Below are 20,848 nucleotides of genomic sequence, written 5' to 3' on the forward strand. Positions count from 1 at the left end.
CAGATTTAAGAGCATAAGGAATGATTTTTTTATCTTAATGACAAAAAATGTATTGATTTTCACAGCATTACAATAACCTTTAAGAGAATTAACAAGGGCCAAAGTTGTGTTACAGTGGACAAAATCACCACTTGCAATGTCAACCTCTCATGTCAGAGTGCTGGCTAGAGTCCTAGCTGCAGTGCCTTCAATCCATCTGTCTACAAATGTGCTTGGGAATGAGAGAGATGACAGCCCAAGTGCCCAGACCCTGTCAATCATGTGGGAGATCCAGGTGAAGAATCTAATTCCTGGCTTCAGCTTGTCCCAGTCCTGGCTGTTGTAGCTATTTGGGGAGTGAACCAGCAGATGGAAGATTTCTGTCTCTATTTCTCCCTCACTCTCTGTTGCTCTTTCAAATGAATACATAAGTATTTTCAAAAAGTAAATAAAATATGTTAACAAGTTCTCTATGTCATTTTAGGTTCCTTTAAGGCGATTTGAAAAAATGATTAAATTCAGAAGACATTTATATTTTAGTAAATGCCCATGAAGTATAAAATCAGAGGGATGGGAATCACCAACAAACACCTCATACCAGGATGAAAACCAAAGAAGAGAGAGGAAATGGCTGGATTGGAAGAGTAGGAAACCTCGGACCACAGTTGTAAAACCTCTTGGCCAAGATTGTAGGAAGTCTCTAAGCAAAGGCTGCTTATGAGAAGACACTCATGCCAGACACATATTGGCCAGACCAAGTAAGCCCTACCCACCATGCTAAGTCATTGGCTGGGTGTGTCTCAGAGCAATCATGAAGTGTGGTGAACATTGTGGTGGGCACAGAGGAGTGTGTGCTATGGGCTCTTAGTCCATGATGCACGCCACAGCTGGTGCTCTGAAAAGGCCTGAATGGCTCGTCTGTCAGGCTGCCACAGTCCAACTCCAAATAAAAAGCTAAATGTCAACCTTATTCTGATTTGTGCCTACTGTTATTTTTATGTTATATTTTATTTCATATCATTTAATTTTTATTTCCAAAAATTTAAGACATATCAAAATTATACATCTTTATGGGATGCTAGGTGATGCTTTTGTTACATGTGTACATTATGTAATGTCCAATCAGTGTAAATATATTAACTTTTTTTAAGCATTTGACACTTCTGTGTAGGAATCTATAGCAAAACTTCTATCTTTTGAGATAGCAAACTATACGGTAAATTTTTGATCTTCCACTGACTGTGCAATAGAACCCCAAAACTTCTTATTCCTGTCTAGCTATAACTTAGTACCTGTCAATCAACATTTCCCAAACCCTCCTTCCCAATTCCCTTCCTAGTCTCTGGTAGCAGCAATTATATTTTTGACTCCTATGAGTTAATGACTTATTTTTTTTTTTTTTGACAGGCAGAGTGGACAGTGAGAGAGAGATAGAGAGAGACAGAGAGAAAGGTCTTCCTTTTGCCGTTGGTTCACCCTCCAATGGCCACCATAGCCAGCGTGCTGTGGCTGGCACATCGCGCTGATCCAAAGTCAGGAGTCAGGTGATTCTCCTGTTCTCCCATGCAGGTGCAGGGTCCAAGGACTTGGGCCATGCTCCGCTGCACTATGGGCCATAGCAGAGAGCTGGCCTGGAAGAGGGGCAACCGGGACAGAATCCGGCAACCTTACTGGGACTAGAACCCGGTAGCCAGCGCCACAGGTGGAGGATTAGCCTATTGAGCTGCGGCGCCGCCGACTTATTTTTTTTAAGACTCCACATATGAGTGAGATCATATGAATATATCTTTTGGTGCCTGGCTTTTGTTACTAAAATTATTACTGCTGTTTTTATTTATTATTTTATAACTATTAATGGTAATTTTATTGGTGCTATCTAGACAGTATTCACAGTATCCAAATATTAAAAACAAGAAAAACATTTGAGAAGTAAAAGGAAAGAAAGCGCCTCTGTTCAAGATGATTTGCATCACATTCATCAGACAGTTTCAGTAAGATTATAAAATATATGAATACATTTTATTATAAATATATACATAGCTTTCACGAAAAACATCATTGGATGAGTAAAGTATTGGCTAAAATATTTCTACTCAAATAATATGAAGTGTTATCTTATAAGTTATTCTTAAAAAATGCACAGTGAGACCTATATGCTTTTTTCAAAATATCTGACAGCTTTTTAGATGATAATGGATGCCAATTTTATCAGATAAACTTCTCTGCCCCTTATTGGCACTCTAGAATACACGTATTCTTGAATCATCCTCTGTTACTACTGAATTGGTAATAAAAGTTGGAGCTATTCCTATTATTTTCAATATTATATGGGCTGATAGGTGTTCTCAGCAGCAGGTCCATGCGAATAATGTGAGACATTATTCTCAATGGAACCAAGGAAAATCAGAAAAAGGCAAGGAAATGAAAAACAGGACAAGTTATTATTTAAAATATATATTGTAATGAAGACATTTCAGCAAGTCATATTGCCGATACCATCAACAAAACCAATAACCAGGAGAATCCTTCTATTATAGTGGGCATTTAGTGTTTAGATGAGAAAGTTTGGATTTTCACAGACAATTCTACTAAATCACACATAATACTACCTGTAGATATAATATGGTTTTGAGTAAGATGTCTTCATGAAAAACACCAATTAAAAATTGAGTTCTTCAATTTATTTATTACTTCTGATTATAGTAGATTTCTCATCTGAAGTTTAGTTAGGGCTTTCCTCATTGCAACTTTGACGTCCTTGTTCCTCAAACTATAGATCAGAGGATTGAGCAGTGGCCCTAAATTAGTGTAGAAAACAGAAGAAACTTTTCCTTGGTCCTTAGATCCAGGAGAAGAGTATGTAAGGTACATGAACGCTGCTGATCCAAAGAAGAGGGAAATAGCAATAATGTGAGAACTACAGGTGCTGAAGGCTTTGGATCGTCCTTGAGTAGACTGGATATGAAGAATGCTAGTGAGGATGAAAAGGTAAGAAATGAGGATAATGAAACTAGGTACTGTGATATTAATGCCCACAACAATGAGAACTACCACCTCATTGACATAGGTGCTGGTGCAAGAAAGTTGGAGAAGAGGGAGTATGTCACAAAAGTAGTGGTTGATGACATTGGCATTGCAGAAGGTTAGTCTAAGCATGCACCCTGTGTGGGCAGTGGCTCCAGCAAGTCCCATCACATATGCAGCAAAAGCCAGCCCAGAACACAGCTGATGGGACATGGTGACCTTATACAGCAGGGGGTTACAGATGGCCACATAGCGATCATATGCCATTGAGGTCAACATATAGCATTCAGAGATAACAAAAAAGAGAAAGAAAAACAGCTGAGTCATGCACTCAACATAGGAGATGATGTTCTTCTTTGATAGAAAGTTCACCAACATTTTGGGGGTGAAAACAGAAGAGTAACAAAGGTCAATGAAGGAGAGGTTGAAGAGGAAATAATACATAGGGGTGTGGAGGTGAGAAGTTAGACCAATCAGAGTGATCAAGCCACAGTTGCCCACCAGGGTGACAATATAGATCATTAGAAACAGGTAAAATAGAGGCTGTTGTAGCTCTGGACGATCCGTCAATCCAGCAAGAATAAATTCAGTAACCAAGGAGTTGTTTCCAGCCAGCATTCTCTTTGTTGAAACTCTGGGTGGACAGAAAAACAAATGTTACTTATAGAGAATCTAGATCTCCAACATTTCAGTCACTCCGTCTACATGAGCTGAATGATTAAAACCAGTTGCATTTTCCCTTAATAAAATATAGAAATGTGAGTAGCTTAAATACAAGTCTTAGGAACTTGTGTGGCAGGAATGTGTTCCCTACATCTCCTATCTTTCATCTGACCAGTCACTTCCAAGTTACTGCTGAGGCTTCCTTTGCTACACCAGACACCTCAGAAGCCCTGTGATGAACAGCAAGAGAGAATAGCTGTAGGACAGAATACATACATACACTTTACATTACAGAAGGAAATACTTCGTTGCCTTTAGGTCTCCCAGATACCTTAATCCAAGGGCCTAAGTAGCCAACAATTGACTACAGGTATAGAGGAGACCCTTAGTAGCTTAATATTTATAATTAACCATACACTTCACTTTTACTCCACCTAATTAGACAAATGATAAAGAAAGGAAAGTGAATGAGCTTTCACAGGTCCTTATAGGAGAGCATGAAAGAAACATAATTGGGGTCAATACTGTGGCACAGTGGGCTAAGCCACTGCCTGCAGTGCTGGAGTCATATATTGGGGTCAGTTTGTGTCCAGGCTGCTCTTCTTCTGATCCAGCTCTCAGCTAAGACCTAGGAATTCTGTGAAAGATGACCCAACTGCTTAGGCCCCTGTATTCAAGTGGGATACCTGGAAGAAGCTCCTGGCTCCTGGCTTCAGATCAACCCAACTCCGGCAATTGTGGCCATTTGGGGAATGACCCAGCCAATGGAAAACATTGCTATCCATCTCTCCCTTCTCTCTGTATGCAACTCTACCTCACAAATAAATAAAAAAATAAGCATAATTAATTTAAGTGCTATTTATATTGGTTAAATTTATAAAAAATTACCAAACTCTATCTTACAACTAAAAGAATGTAAACCTTTCTATGTATATAGTACATCTCAATAATTTTTAAAGAGACAAATTTCTTTATCTTCTTACATTAATGTGTTCTAGCTGTGTTCCAGAATTGCTGTAGCTTCCTTGCTACCAGCTGAGGATGAAGCCAATTCAGAGAGGATGAGAGAAATGCCGACAGTCGAGACGGAGCTCCATATTCCTGAGTTCCTTAGTATTCAATAGAATGTTTCACTTTGTTTTTCAACAACATGCAGAAAGAGGAAAAATAGTGCTTTGAACAACTCACCCTGCTCCACTCAGAGGACTCAGTGCTGATGCTCTGTGTGTGTTTCCCCTGCACGGTCCTAGGGGAGGAGCTGCCTTGGAGGCATCAAAGCAGATCAGATGTGTCCACAGAATGAATGTAGTCACACTCCCTTGACTGGGAAAGGTGTCATTGATAGATCTGTCTGAATGTTCCAAAAGTCACTCTGAGGTGCAGATCAAACCTCTAGTTACAGCTTTGTCCAGAGACTGTGAGGAAGGCCCCAGCCTTCACACCTGACCCAGCATGTCATAGAGCATGGATGCTGGCTTAAAGCTTATAATTCTTTTGGTTTTGATTACAAATCCAAGAGAAGGACTCCCCTAGGATCTCCCTGTGGTGATAAATTGCATAGGGAAAAAGTAATGATGTCTGTGTTTACCATAGATGTAAACGTTGCACCAGGGATTATACAATCCCCAGAGCATAGGAAGTAGGAGCCTCTGCGGACATTTATAAAGCTATAAGTATATGAATGCCATTGGCATTTTAACATTTTTAATTCTAGATATTAGTATTGGTAGAAATATGTATAATTTAGTAAAATTTGTTATGCTTGCTATCATTATTTTGAGTACCTAGAACCAGTTTTTAACTTTGCATACTTTATGGGCATAAAGAAAAGGAATACTTTGATTTCAGATATTTTAAAGTGTAGATTTGTATAATGTCACAGGGACTCCATAATTCATTGAAATTTGGTTACCCTGGGTTGCTGTGATTCAGTATGTCTTTGCCTTCAGCAAATTACACTCAAATCTGTAATAAAAGTTACTGTTCATAGGTTGCCATTTCAGGAAAATATGAGTTTAGAATTTCCCTGTATGCATTAATTTGTGCTTGTAAGATAACATCTATTTGTTTACCCCCCCCCTTTTTTTTTACTTTTTTTTAGATTTACTTTAGAGGCAGGCACCGTGGCGTAGCAGGTAAAGTTGCCACCTTCAGTGCTGCCATCCGATATCGGCGCTGGTTCAAGTCCCAGCTGCTCCACTTCCAATCCAGCTCTCTTCTATGACCTGGGAAAGCAGTAGAAGATGGCCCAAGTCCTTGGGCCCCTGAACCCATGTGGGAGACCCAGAAGCAGCTCCTAGCTCCTGGCTTCAGATCAGCGCAGCTCCGGCGATTGCGGCCAGTTGGGAGTGAACCAGCCTATGGAAGACCTCTCTTTCTCCCTCTCTGCCTCTACATCTCTCTCTGTATAACTCTTTCAAATTTATTTGAAAAACAAAGTTACAGAAAGGGAAAGGAACAGCAGACAAAGAGAGAATGAGAATGAGAGAGAGAGGGAGTGAGAGAGCAAGAGAGATCTTCCATCACTGGTTCACTATCCAAATGGCCCCAGTAGCCAGGGCTGGGCCAGACCAAAGTCAGGAGCCAGGAGCTTTTTCCAGATCTCCCACATGAGTGCAAGGGCCCAAGCACTCCGCAATATTCTGTTGTTTTTCCCAGGCTATTAGCAGGGAACTGGACTGCAAATGGAGCAGCAAAGATGTGAACCGGCACCCATTTGTGATGCTGATGGCTTAACCTGCTGCACCACAATGCTAGCCCCTAGTACAGTTATGTTAACCTTATTCAGTGCTCGGTAGTTCAGCATTAATGTATCTGCATGTATGTTACTGAGTGTGTAGATCTATATAATTTAATCCCATGTGCATATTCATGAAACTGTAGCCACCATCAGGATGCAGAATTATTTTACCAACATAGATGAATTCCCTCCTAATCCCTTGGTAGGATACCCATCACTACCACTTCTCCAATATCCTCTGGCATCCACCAACATATTCCCCCTCTCTCTGGTCATTTTCAGGATAGTAAGCAGACACAATATGTAACCTGTGAGGCTGGTTTTTTTTCACCATGCATAATGTCCTTTAGCACTTTCTTCTCACTCATACTCTTCAGACAGTCTCCAAATCCCACAGAATTCATCTTCTCCAAAGGCCTGGACGTTCTTCTACTTACTCTGTTTTTGTAGTTTCCTCATCTTATGTTTTGGACTCCTCTAACAGTTTTTCCTAACTTGAACTTCTACGGAAGATGAGAATTTGAAATACCAACATCACTACCACCACCACTACTGCCACCACTGCATACACACGCCCAATTTCTTCTTGCTCCCCGCTCTCAATTCCTACAAATATAACTGTAATCATACAGTCAGTAATGTTAAGATTTCTGTCATTAAGACTATATTAAAACACTATACAGCTGATGCACCATATACTATAATTTTCATTTCCATAGCTCCTATTTTGGTTGTTTCTCTGTTCTGTATGTTTCCCTGATGTCTTTCAAGCTTCCTCCCCCTATTTTGTTAATAAAAACCTTCTCCCACTACACTCAGCTCTATGTATGCAATTTCATCTTCATAAATAAGGTTTCCAGGAATTTTTTTGACCCAATAACATGTTAATGAATTATGTTTGACTATGATATTTTGATTTCTTCTTTCATCATCATATTAATGATTACATCTGTCTCTGTCATGTGATGAGTCCTGTCACAGGATGTGACAAATGGAGTTCAGTGTCACAGCTCTTGAGAAATCACTGGACAAGCCAAACACAGAGAAGTGAGCCATTGTAAATTTACTAAAATATGCTGCCAGTGGACAGTGAACAGGCAGGTCTGGTAGGGTGTGACTACTGCTGCCACATACCGCAAGCGAGCAGTGGGCTGACACACCAGCTGGAAGATGATTATTGCTGCAATGTGGATTATAATCTGGGAAATACATATGTGAGACAGGCTGCTGTGCGCTAGGGTCTCTTCCATTGCTAGTGACTTCCTTATGGCTGGGGAGCTTTATTAGAGGCTTCCTAATGTATTTCTGCCTTTCCAATAAATCTTTTAATACAAAAAGGCATTACTCTGTAACGGCTTCGAGGCATTGAGCAAACCTGAAAAGCTGAAACCACTCTGATGGTGATGTTTTTGTGAAAGCTATTTTGTTATTTTCCCTCCATTTGGAAGCCCTTAAGATCTTACACTTGTTTCCATTGTTCTGAACATTAAGAAAGATGAATTTTACATGCCTATATTTATCTATTAATAAGAGTATTAATTAACTCCATTTCAGAAGCCCAAGTCTGTTCTGGAACTGTTTTTTAAAATTACATTAATTACAATGTTTTCCTCATGCTTTCTTTTTCTCTCTCTGGGACTTTTCATCCTCAGATGCTGAAATCCTAGGTTTTCTTCTTTTGCACCATTATTCACTCTCTTAATTTCCATAACTCTACTTTATGCTTTGGTTTATAATCTCAAATTTCCCTAATGAGACTTTGATAATTTATTCTCTCTTTGCTGTCATTTGTAGTATTCAAGAGTATATTTTCTTTCATTGCGTTTTTTGGATGTTTTCTTTTCTTTTTTTTATTTTTTTGACAGGCAGAGTGGACAGTGAGAGAGAGAGACAGAGAGAAAGGTCTTCCTTTGCTGTTGGTTCACCCTCCAATGGCCGCCGCGGCCAGCGCATCGTGCTGATCCGATGGCAGGAGCCAGGTACTTATCCTGGTTTCCCGTGGGGTGCAGGGCCCAAGTACTCGGGGCGTCCTCCACTGCACTCCCTGCCCACAGCAGAGAGCTGGCCTGGAAGAGGGGCAACCGGGACAGAATCTGGCGCCCTGACCGGGACTAGAACCTGGTGTGCCGGCGCCGCAAGGCAGAGGATTAGCCTAGTGAGCTGCGGCGCCTGCCAGGATGTTTTCTTTTTAACTCTTTCCTTCAAATTGTTGCTATTGTTGAAGTCACATATTTTGTATTTGAGACATTCTTTAATTTTCTTAGTATACTTGCATTAACATTCAAGAGTAGTCTTCTGAAAAACTGATTCGCAGCTTCATGTGAGCGCTTTGTGTCCGTTCAACTGTGGGTGTCATTGAAGTGTCCCATTTAAACAGGGAACTCTTAGTGACAATGCTGTTATGGACTGGTTTGACTACTCAGAGAAGAGTCTTCCAGTCTTCCTGAATGATATGATCCTGGCTTTCAAGAATCTGTAACCTAAATGGAGGGGAAAAGGCTAATGGTGTTGACATTCTACTTTGTTACCCTGTTTTCATTATGGCCTACTCTCCCTCAAATATGCACACAGGCTTCTAAAGTATAGACATTGCTTCTCTTTCTCTGACAGATGGTCCTCTAGTGTTTTACTGGGTAGAGGCAGAGGTAGACCTCCGACCACATAAAGAGGTAGAGACTCTCTGAAGATGTGATCACTTCTCTCAAAGACTTTTTAAGTATTTGACTCACTCTATCCCAACTGTACTTCTCCCAGAGATTCCTGGTGCCCTACAAATATGAGCCCATGAGAAATTATGTGGTGTAAATCACATGTTTTCTTGGGTTTCTCCAGTTCTATTGTCATCCCAGATGTCATGAAAATGGCAAATCCAATGCTTCTCCTTTGTTTACTTCCTAACTTCCAGAAGTTTGGGGTTTTATGATTCTCCTGAAGGTTGGTTGGTTTGTTTTGTCCTTGTGAGTTAATGCCATTGTCAAATTCCCATTTGTCCTGATGGTGATTCTCAGGAGGAATAGACACAATGTGTTTACACTAAGCCTTGTCTTTAAGCAGCACCTGGGAGGAGACTGAGCCCACAGGAGCATGGAGACTTTTAGATAAAGCTCTCACAGCTTCAGTAGCTCTGTTCTGCTCTTCATGAGGCCTCAAACCCCAGAATCTCTTCATTAGTTTAAAATTTTGATGGAGTTGTTGCATCCAATAAAATTATTATTCAGCATTTAATCTGTGAATACAATTAGAATGAGGTCGGACCTTGCTGTATCTAGGGTTCCTAGCCTAAACTCAGAGACAACTGACAACCATACAAATGAAAACTTGACCTTCTATTAGTTCTTGTCTGTCAGTAACAGTGTAGAATTGCTTACATAGCTTCCTTCATCCTACACTTACAATCACCCTGAGAACCAGGCATCCCTGTCTCAAACATAAGAAACTGACAGCCAGGGGAAGATTAACTAATTATTGCAAGGTCAAAATAGCAACTGGTGGGGCAAGTTTTATATGTGGTACCTATGAATCTGAATTTAGTTTCTTTAGCCTCTACCCTAAGCAGACTGTGTTAGACAACACAGAATGTTCTCTCACATTGTTTTACACAAGGTATGCTCAACGCACTTTCCATTAAGTGGCAAAATTATAAAAGCAAAGCTCTTTAGATAAAGCATCCAACAGCATGAAAGTACATGACCTGGTAACTCTGTGATGGAAATACCTTTCTGCATGCTGGGGAGGGTCAAGTCACATCATGGGGAGTGTCTCGCGTCCCACGTTCTCTCTTTTTTTTTTTTTCAAATTAATTTATTTATTTGAAAGTCAGAGTTACACAGAGAGAGAAGGAGAGGCTGAGAGAGAGGGGTCTTCCATAGACTGGTTCACCCCCCAATTGGATGCAATGGCCAGAGCTGTGCTGATCCGAAGCCAGGAGCTTCTTCCAGGTCTTCCACATGGGTGCGGGGGCCCTAGAACGTGGGCCATCTTCTACTGCTTTCCCAGGACATAGCAGAGAGCTGGATCAGAAGTGGAGTAGCCGGGACACAAGCGGTGCCTATATGGGATGCCATCACTGCAGGTGGCGGCTTTACCCACAGTGCCACAGCACCGGTCCTTCCCATGTTTTCTTCTTGGTTCTACTGAGTTATAATCTCGTGTGGGCTTTCTTATGTAGTGAAAAAGTGATCACCAGAATTCCTAGACTGAAGAATAACTCCAGAGAGAGAAAGAAAGTCCTTTTAAATCTAATTTTGTCAGAAAAGACTACTGGTGAATGACTATTTTTAATCAATATCAGTAGGATGCAGCATGTGTTGAATGGACAGGATTACATAATGTGGCATGGACAAGACAGTCCATCAAATGTGATTTCTGTATCATAAAATGCCCAGGTCAAAAACCTTAGAATTCATGTTTCCTACCAAGAATATTAATATAGAGAATTAGTTATACAGATATTGCAAGAGAAAAAGAGCAAAAAGTTGACATTAAGAAAATATAAACACTAACACATTGCAGAAAATACCTATCATTCCCAGGCTGGTAGAAAAATAGAAAGAGGAAGCACTACCAGATTCTAGGTGCTTTGAGAGGAACTTTTATAGGATTGGTGCTAGAAAAAGCCTTAGCAACGCCATGAAGGAGACTGGTGAGCTCGTAAAGGAGGGCTCTCCTGAACTGACCATGCACCTAAGGGGGTGCAGCCAGGAAGCACATTTGCTGGTGTTTATTGGCCATTTGCTTTGCTTGCCTTCCTTTAGGATGTGTCTTATAAACCACGTGTCCATTTATTAAATCATCTTTTTATTACTGATAAATCATTGAATTATTGAGTCGTTATTCTGGACTTAATACAGCAGCTTTACCCGCTGTGTCACAACATCTGCTCCTTAGTTTTTATTTTAAAAAAACTAAACAAATGTATATAAGCTTTACATATTTATGGGGTACTAGGAGATGTTTTGTGACATGTGTACGTTGTGTAATGTCCAATCAGGGTTAATATATTAATGCTTTGAAGCATTTAATTTTTTTCTTTGTCGTAAAAACTCTTAGAAATCCTATTTCTATATTTTAGAGAGAGAGCTATATGGTAAATTGTCTGTCTCCCCATCTTGTGCAATAGAACCTCAAAACTTCTCATACTCTTATCTAGCTATAACTTGGTACAAGTTCAGTCAACCTTCTCGATCTGCCCCTTTCATCTTCTCTCCCCAGCCTCTGGTAAAGACAATTATATTTGTAATTCATATGAGTTAAACACCTATTTTTTCTTAGACTCCACACATGAGTGAGTTCATGTAATATGTGTCCTGCTAAGCTTGGCTTATTACACTTAATTTATATTGATGTTATTGGTTATCATGATATCAGTACTTATAACAATAAATTTATATTTATGATATCTAGACCATAGACTCCAGTTCAAAAGTATATTCCTTGACCTCAAATATATCTGATATTATAAATATGCAAGTAGGAAAAGCCTTAGAGAAATAAAATAAATTATATGAAAGAGTCTCTATGTTCAAGAAGCATCATGTATTTTTCATGATAGTTTAAGTATATGTACAAATGTTTGTGGAAATATTATAATCATTTATATGCACTTTTTATGATAAACATAAGAGATAACTAATATATTGGCTAAAATATTTCTACTAACTTAATGTGCACTGTTATCCAGTAAGTTACTAAAAAAAAGTAATACTTATGTGCTATATTTCAAAATATTTGATACCTTTTTAGATGATAATAGTTTATCATAGAAACTGTCCTCCTCCCTTACTGGAATCCTGAGACACAGGTATTATTCCTGTAATCATTCACTGTTAAACTACATGGATAATAAAATGTGGAGCTATTCGTATTCTATCCTACTTTAAGAAGGCTGGTAAAGGTTCTCAGGTCCATGTGGTAAGAATATCATTCCCAAAGGGACCAAGAATAATCAGAAAAGGAAAAGGAAAAGGTAAAAAGAAACAGAATACAAAGAAAGTTCAAGGAGACTGATTGCTCTTCAAATATATACATCTTACACAGCTACAGACATTTCATCAAATCCTACTGCCTATACCACAGTATTGATAAAAATGAGAATCATTACATCGTATTTGGCACTTATGTATCTAGGTAAGAACATTGAGATACTCCCATTTTGTAACTTAAAAACTTAACCATTTTTGTACAGATTAGCAATAACACAGGAGACAAAAAGGATATGAAGCAACGATGAGAAACACCAGGGGGCCAATACTGTGGCATAGTGGGAAAACCGCTGCCCACATAGCCAGGGTCACATATGGACAACAGCTGGAGTCCTGGTTGTTCACTTCTGATCCAGCTTCCTGCTGAGGCTTCTGGGAAATTAGCAGAGAATGTCCCAAGTCCATGGGCCTCTGCACTCACGTGGGAGACCAGGAAGAAGTTCCTGGCTCCTAGCTTTGGCCTGGCCTAGCCCTGGCTGTGGCAGCCATGTGGGGAGTGAACCAGTGGATGGAAGATTGATCTCTATCCCTCTTTCTATCTCCCTCACTGCCTCTACCTCTCCTTATTTCTAACTCTGAATTTCAAATAAATAAATAAACCTTTAAAAAATGGGAAACATCACCACATGTGCTGCTTAATAGATATGGTATATTAGGTATTAAGAAGCCGTGTTTAAAGTGTCAGAAGAAAAAAATGGGATGAGATTATCTTTAAGGGACTAGATAAGACAAGTCTACTAAATGATACATAATACTATATGCAGAAGTAATATGGCTATGCTAAAATTTCTTCATGAAAAACAACAATAAAAATTGAGTTCATTTATTTATTACTTCTGATTATAATAGATTTCTCATCTGAAGTTTAGTTAGGGCTTTCCTCATTGCAACTTTGACGTCCTTGTTCCTCAAACTATAGATCAGAGGATTGAGCATTGGTCCTACATTAGTGTAGAAAACAGAAGAAACTTTTCCTTGGTCCTTAGATCCAGGAGAAGAGTATGTAAGGTACATGAACGCTGCTGATCCAAAGAAGAGGGAAATAGCAATAATGTGAGAACTACAAGTTCTGAAGGCTTTGGATCGTCCTTGAGTAGACTGGATATGAAGAATGCTAGTGAGGATGAAAAGGTAAGAAATGAGGATGGTGAAACTGGGCACTGTGATATTAATGCCCACAACAATGAGAACTACCACCTCATTGACATAGGTGCTGGTGCAAGAAAGTTGGAGAAGAGGGAGTATGTCACAAAAGTAGTGGTTGATGACATTGGCATTGCAGAAGGTTAGTCTAAGCATGCACCCTGTGTGGGCAGTGGCTCCAGCAAGTCCCATCACATATGCAGCAAAAGCCAGCCCAGAACACAGCTGATGGGACATGGTGACCTTATACAGCAGGGGGTTACAGATGGCCACATAGCGATCATATGCCATTGAGGTCAACATATAGCATTCAGAGATAACAAAAAAGAGAAAGAAAAACAGCTGAGTCATGCACTCAACATAGGAGATGATGTTCTTCTTTGATAGAAAGTTCACCAACATTTTGGGGGTGAAAACAGAAGAGTAACAAAGGTCAATGAAGGAGAGGTTGAAGAGGAAATAATACATAGGGGTGTGGAGGTGAGAAGTTAGACCAATCAGAGTGATCAAGCCACAGTTGCCCACCAGGGTGACAATATAGATCATTAGAAACAGGTAAAATAGAGGCTGTTGTAGCTCTGGACGATCCGTCAATCCAGCAAGAATAAATTCGGCAACCAAGGAGTTGTTTCCAGCCAGCATTCTCTTTGTTGAAACTCTGGACAGACAGGAAGCAAAATGTCACTCACAAAGAATGTAGCTGTCTTCTTGAAACTCCCATCCATAGAAGGGGACTAAGATTGGCAGAATTCAGATAAATTCTCCATTGTTTCATGAGATTTGGGATCTGAATGTACGGCTACATCCCCACTTCCCCCTCCAACCTTCGAGTCTCTCTTTCTTTTGTCTGCATGAACTGAATAATGACAAGTACTTCTTCCTTTCCTTACTAGAATATAGAGAGTTGGAGTACTTGAGGTACAAGCTTGCCTGCTGATGAACTTGAGTAGTTGGAATATGTCTCTTACCTCTTCCTCTCATTCATCTGATTCTTCACTTCCTATTTCTGACTTGTATATCTATTACTATACCAGATACTTCAAGGCCCAGTGATGAATAGTAAGAAAGAGAGCATTGCTTTAGGGCAGAAAACATCCATACATTCTCGTTTACAGGAGGACATCTCTGATAGTCTATAGTTTCCCAGACACGTTGCTACAGGTTATAGGAAGCCAAGAATTGTTAATAGGTATTGAGGATTCCCTTGGTAGCTTAAGAGTTAAAATTAACCATACACTCTGTGGTTTTTCATAAATTTTCCTATATTCCATCCTAACTAGAAACAGCATTTAGAAAGGAATGTGAACTGGCTTCCACAGGTCCTTGTAGGACAGAAGGAAATAGAAACAGAGTTACTTGAAGTGATATTTATATTAACTAAATCTACAAGAATCAACCCAACTCTATTCTTAGGACAATAATAACATTAAACTCTTCTGTATTTGCGGCATATCAATAATTTTTTTTCAGGAAAGAGACAAATCTCTTTATCTTCTTACATTAATGTGTTCTAGCTGTGTTCCAGAATTGCTGTAGCTTCCTTGCTACCAGCTGAGGATGAAGCCAACTCAGAGAGGATGAGAGAAATGCCGACAGTCAAGACGGAGCTCCATATTGCTGAGTTTCTTATTATTCAATAGAATGCTTCGCTTTGTTTTTCAACAACATGCAGGAAGAGGAAAAATAGTGCTTTGAACAACTCACCCTGCTCCACTCAGAGGACTCAGTGCTGATCCTCTGTGTGTGTTTCCCCTGCACGGTCCTAGGGGAGGAGCTGCCTTGGAGGCATCAAAGCAGATCAGATGTGTCCACAGAATGAATGTAGTCACACTCCCTTGACTGGGAAAGGTGTCATTGATAGATCTGTCTGAATGTTCCAAAAGTCACTCTGAGGTGCAGATCAAACCTCTAGTTACAGCTTTGTCCAGAGACTGTGAGGAAGGCCCCAGCCTTCACACCTGACCCAGCATGTCATAGAGCATGGATGCTGGCTTAAAGCTTATAATTCTTTTGGTTTTGATTACAAATCCAAGAGAAGGACTCCCCTAGGATCTCCCTGTGGTGATAAATTACATAGGGAAAAAGTAATGATGTCTGTGTTTACCATAGATGTAAACGTTGCACCAGGGATTATACAATCCCCAGAGCATAGGAAGTAGGAGCCTCTGCGGACATTTATAAAACTATAAGTATATGAATGCCATTGGCATTTTAGCATTCTTAATTCTAGATATCATATTGGTTTTAGTAAAGTATGTATAAATTAGTATAATATGCAATGTTTGCTCTTATTATTTTAGTCCCTTTAATCAGTTTTTAACTTTGCATACTTTATGGGCATAAAGAAAAGGAATACTTCGATTTCAGATATTTAAAATTAAAATTTGCGTAATTGTGTTCAATGCTGTAGAATAGTGCGTAAAGCTCCCATCTGCACTGCTGGCATCCCATATGGAAGGCAATTCAAGACCCAGCTGTTCCACTTCTGACCCAGTTCTCTGCTATGGGCTGGAAAAGCAGTAGAAAGATGTCCCAAGTCCTTGGGCCCCTGCACACATGTGGGAGACCTAGAAGAAGCTCCTGGCTCCTGGCTTCAGATTAGCCCAACTTCAGCCATTGCAGCCATTTCGGGAGTGAACCAGTGAATGAAACATCTCGCTCTCTCTCGCTCTCTCTCTCTCTCTGCCTCTGCATCTCTAACTTTGCCTTTTAAATAAATAAACAAATATTTTAAAAATCCATTTGTAATTTTAAAAAATTGTATAATTTAAGAATGACTCCATAGAAATCTAATTGCCTTGGTTTGCTTTGATTCAGTATGTCTTCATCATCAACAAATTACAGTCAAATAGAATAAAAGTCACTGTACATAGGCTGCCCTTTCAGGAAAATATGACTTTAGAATCCCTCTGTATACATGAATTTTTGCTTGTAAGATGATATCTATTTTGTTTAGCTTTTTATTTTCAAGTGATTATTGTTTCACACGATGTTATAAAAATAATACATAGATTCCCTTGAACTCTTCACCCAGCTGTCCCCTATGATGACATACACAAATGCAGGACAATAGCCAAAGTAGGAAACTGACACTTGTACAATGATGCTAACTAGACAGTAGACCTTACTCAGTGTTCAGTAATTCAGCATTCATGTGCCTGTGTGTGTGCATTTGTGTGTATGTAGATGCACACAACGAATCTCATGTACATACTCATGTAATTGTCACCACAAACAGGATGCAGAATTATTCCACCACCGTAAATTAACTCCCCTCCTCTTCCTGTCCATAATACAGACCACACAAGAAGGAAAAAAGCCACCCACTATGTCCAGCAAAGGATAAGAAAAGTAGAAGCATTTTTAAATGGAAATTTTTAGCTCAACACTACAGAAATTTTAGCTGAACACTAACAAAGGCTGAGTGGAGAGCCAGCATTTCCACCCTCAACAGGCATCTCAAACTACATAAACACACACACACAAACACACACTACACAGGCATGGTATTAAGCAGAGTCCTACTGAGGATTCAGGAATTCAGTTACCCAGCAGTTTTGAGACCACCACCACCATATTGTCAATCGAGGAATTTCGGGAGCCAAAATAAATCTATTCTCATTTGCCCCTCTTCCATTCCAACTCACTGCTGTGGCCTGGAAGAGCAGTGGAGAACGGCCCAAGCGCTTGGACCCCTGAACCCGCGTGGGAGACCAGGAAGAAGCTCCTGGCTCCTGGCTTCAGATCATGTTAGCTCCGGCTGTAGTGGCCATTTGTGGAGTGAACCAATGGAAGGAAGACCTTTCTCTCTTTCTCTCTCTCTCTCTCTGTCTCTCTCTCAGTCTGTAACTCTACCTATCAAATAAATAAATAAATAAAAATCTTTAAAAAATGGCAAAAGATACATGAAAAGATTCTCAGGATCATTAGCCATCAGGGAAATGCAAAGAAAAACCACAATGAGGTTCCAGCTCATACCAGTTAGAATAGTTTCATCTAAAATCAGAAAATAACAAATGCTGGTAAGGACGTGAGGAAAAAGTTATTCTAATATACTGTTGAAGGGGGGGTACAGTTGGATGTGTCATAAATGCTTTTAAAACTGTATATATGAGGGCCTGCACTGTGGTGCAGTGCGTTAAAGCCACAACCTGCAGTGCAGGCATACCATATGGTGCCAGTTCAAATCCTGGTGTTCCACTTCCAATCCACCTCCCTGCTACTGTGCCAGGGAAAACAAGTAGGATAGCCCAAGTCCTTGCGCCCCTGCACCCAGGTGGGAGACCCGGAAGAAGCTCCTGGCTCCTGGCTTTCACTTGGCACAGCCCAGTCTTTTCAGGCCGTCTGGGGAGTGAACCAGCAGATGAAGATTTCTCTCTCTGTCTCTCCTTCTCTCTCCCTGTAACTCAACCTTTCAAATAAATAAAAACATCTTTTAAAAAGGTTTTATGTATTAAATATATGAAATGTACTCCCTTTAGACAAATTTTAAAAGTAAGATAAAAAGAAGCCAAATCAACCTCAAACAGGGAAAACTAGTGGAAACCTACTCCAAGACACAATCAAGCATACAGAAAAAATCTTCAAAGCAGAAAGAGGGAAAACTGAATGAAGAGGATTTTGCATGTCTCTGGAAGCATAGAAACAATAAGGAAATGGCATAACTCAAGTGTTGAAAGAGAACACTACCAACCCAAGACTTTGTATTTAGCCAAAGCATTCTGCAGGAATAAAGGGGAAGTTACAATAATCTCAGAAAATGGAAAGAATTTGCTGCCAGCATCACGACCCTGAAATAATGGCTCAAGAAGCTTCTCTAAACAGAAAACAAATAATAAAAGGAAAAAAAAATATAGAATGAGGAAGAAAGAAATACAAGAAACAAAAATAAAGAGAAATACAGGGGCTAGCACTGTGGCTTAGTGGGGAAAGCTGCCGCCTGCAGTGCCAGCATCCCATACAGGCACCAGTTCAAGTCTCAGCTACTCCACTTCCAATCCATCTCTCTGCTAATGGCCTGGGAAAGCAGTAGGGAATGGACTGAGTCCTTGGGCCCCTGCATCTGAGTGGGAGACCTGGAAAAAGCTCCTGGCTCCTCGCTTCGGAATGGCACAGCTCCAGCCATTGCAGCCAATTGGGGAGTTAAACAGCAGATGGAAGACCTCTCTCTCTCTCTCTCTCTCTGCCTCTCCTTCTCTCTTTGTGTAACTCTGACTTTCAAGTAAATAAACCTTAAAAAAAGAGAAATGCAACAGGCTTTGATTTTTCTCCCAAGTTTTCTAATTATTTTGACAGTTGCAATATATAAAATATATATATTATATATAAAAATATATAATATAATGTAATATAATATAATGTAATTCTAAATTTATGTAAGAGAAACATTTAAGACAGGGACCAGCATAATGGCCCAGAGCATTAACCAGCACCCATAAACGACAGCTGATTCAAATCCCAGCTGCTCTGTTACCAATTCAGCTTCCTGATAATGAGTTTGAGAATGAACAGACGATGTCTCAAGTACTTGGTTCTCTGTCACCCACGTGAGTGACAGGATGGATTTCCATTTGCTAGCTTCAGCCTGGCCCAGTGGATGGAAGATTCTCTCTCTCTTCCTGTCTCTCTCTCTCTCCCTCTCTCTCTCGCTCTGCCTATCCCTCTCTGTGTAACTCTGACTTTCAAATAAATTAATATTTTTTTTAAAAATAGCCTAAAATAGAATCAATCAAAATGTTAAATACAGGGAAGAAAACAAAAGGTAGTATATTTATGTCATGAGTACCACTGAGCAATCAGGAAGGAGCTATTAATATATATAACAACATCACCTCAAAGAAATGTTACATATTTGAGGCGTTGGTTATCCTAACTATTCAAATGTTATTATTGCATAATACATGTATGTATCAAAACATAATATTACATTCCATAGAATTGTACAATTATTTTTGTGTCAATTAAGCTTCTAGAATTTTTATGCTGAGTGAACCAAGGAAAATCACAAATCAGTGCCCTGCATGTGTATAATCGAGTAGAAACTGCAGAAGACTCTACAGTGACACAAAGTTAATAAGTAGTCTCCTGGTGCTAGGACAGAAATGAGGAGGGGTGAAACAGGAAATTTCATGGGAGGATAGAGGAACTTTGAAGGATAATGTGTTCACTTTCTTGATTGTGATGATGATTCCACGGGCACACATGTATGTTAAAAATCATCAACATTTTGCATTACATATGTGCAGTTTATGTTACTCTTACCTCAATTAATGAAGCAAACCTGATACATTATTCAACTTATATAACCGAAACAAAAGTATTCAGATAAACATATATTTAGTGGAACAGTAGTGTAAAACCTAAGAGAAAGAAGGAAAGTAAAAGATAAGGGGGCGGCGCTGTGGCTCACTTGGTTAATCCTCCACCCTGTGGCGCCGGCATGCCATATGGGCACCGGGTTCCATTCTTATTTGCTCCTCTTCCAGTCCAGTTCTCTGCTGTGGCCCGGGAGGGCAGTGGAGGATGGCCCAAGTGTTTGGGCCCTGCCCCCGAATGGGAGAACAGGAAGAAGCACCTGGCTCCTGGCTTTGGATCAGGGAAGCTCCAGCCGTGGCGGCCATTTGGGGGGTGAACCAACGGAAGGAAGACCTTTCTCTCTGTCTCTCTCACTATCTAACTCTGTCAAATAAATAATAAATAAAATTTTAAAAAAAGATAAAATCCATGAAATGAGGTCTACAGTTAAGAAGCTTTAAAAACTTTTGAGAAAAGCATGAATGCAAACAATCATATTTGATTTAGGTTTCATATAATTATTCAGCCATGTTGAATGTATTTCCATCTTCTTCTTAACTTGAACAAAATTATATGATCATCTGCATGTATGAGAAATTCTTAGACTCCATTTTACAGATGAGATGTCTTGCAGTAACCAAAGTATGGCTTGTTCATATTGTGCATATGAATAGCTGAAACCAGACTAGAGCCTCAGTCTTAAAACAGCATGTTCTTCCACTGCACTCTATCACTTCTAGACCAAAGGCACCTAGATATAATTTAAAATAATTTAATTGTTTAAAGGTTTACATATTTACATGAAAGGCAGAGTTGCAGAGAGAAAGAGAGGAAGAGAGAGAGGGAGAAATGGGGGAAAGAATGAGAGAGACAGAGCGCTATCTTCCACCCACTGGTTCACTCCCAGATGGCACAACAGCCAGAGTTGGGCCAGTCCAAAGCCAGGAAACAGGAGCCTCCTCTGCATCTCACACATAGGGACAGGAGCCCAAGGACTTAGGCCATCTTCTGCTTCTTTTCCAGG

The 20,848-nt window shown here is 39.9% G+C and overlaps 3 protein-coding genes across 4 annotated transcripts in view; all 3 read right to left on the minus strand.

Moving 5' to 3' along the window:
* The window catches only part of LOC100352376 (olfactory receptor 8B3-like), a 113,499-nt gene that overhangs the window by 76,393 nt on the left and 16,258 nt on the right, over positions 1–20,848 (minus strand). The window lies entirely within an intron of this gene.
* On the minus strand, positions 2,677–3,630 carry LOC100351376 (olfactory receptor 8B3). The gene has a single exon (XM_008267072.3). It carries the CDS (start codon positions 3,619–3,621, stop codon positions 2,677–2,679), a length of 945 nt encoding a protein of 314 aa, XP_008265294.2. The 5' UTR covers positions 3,622–3,630.
* Positions 11,297–14,190, minus strand: LOC100350618 (olfactory receptor 8B3-like). Its single transcript, XM_070060976.2, has 2 exons — positions 13,236–14,190; positions 11,297–11,337 (listed from the first exon to the last, which is right to left on the minus strand). The coding sequence occupies exons 1-2, from the start codon at positions 14,170–14,172 to the stop codon at positions 11,297–11,299; spliced, it is 978 nt and encodes a 325-aa protein (XP_069917077.1). The 5' UTR covers positions 14,173–14,190.

Source organism: Oryctolagus cuniculus, chromosome 1 (genome assembly GCF_051225735.1).
Source record: "Oryctolagus cuniculus isolate XC-2025 breed Fujian yellow rabbit chromosome 1, ASM5122573v1, whole genome shotgun sequence".
Taxonomy (NCBI): domain Eukaryota; kingdom Metazoa; phylum Chordata; class Mammalia; order Lagomorpha; family Leporidae; genus Oryctolagus; species Oryctolagus cuniculus.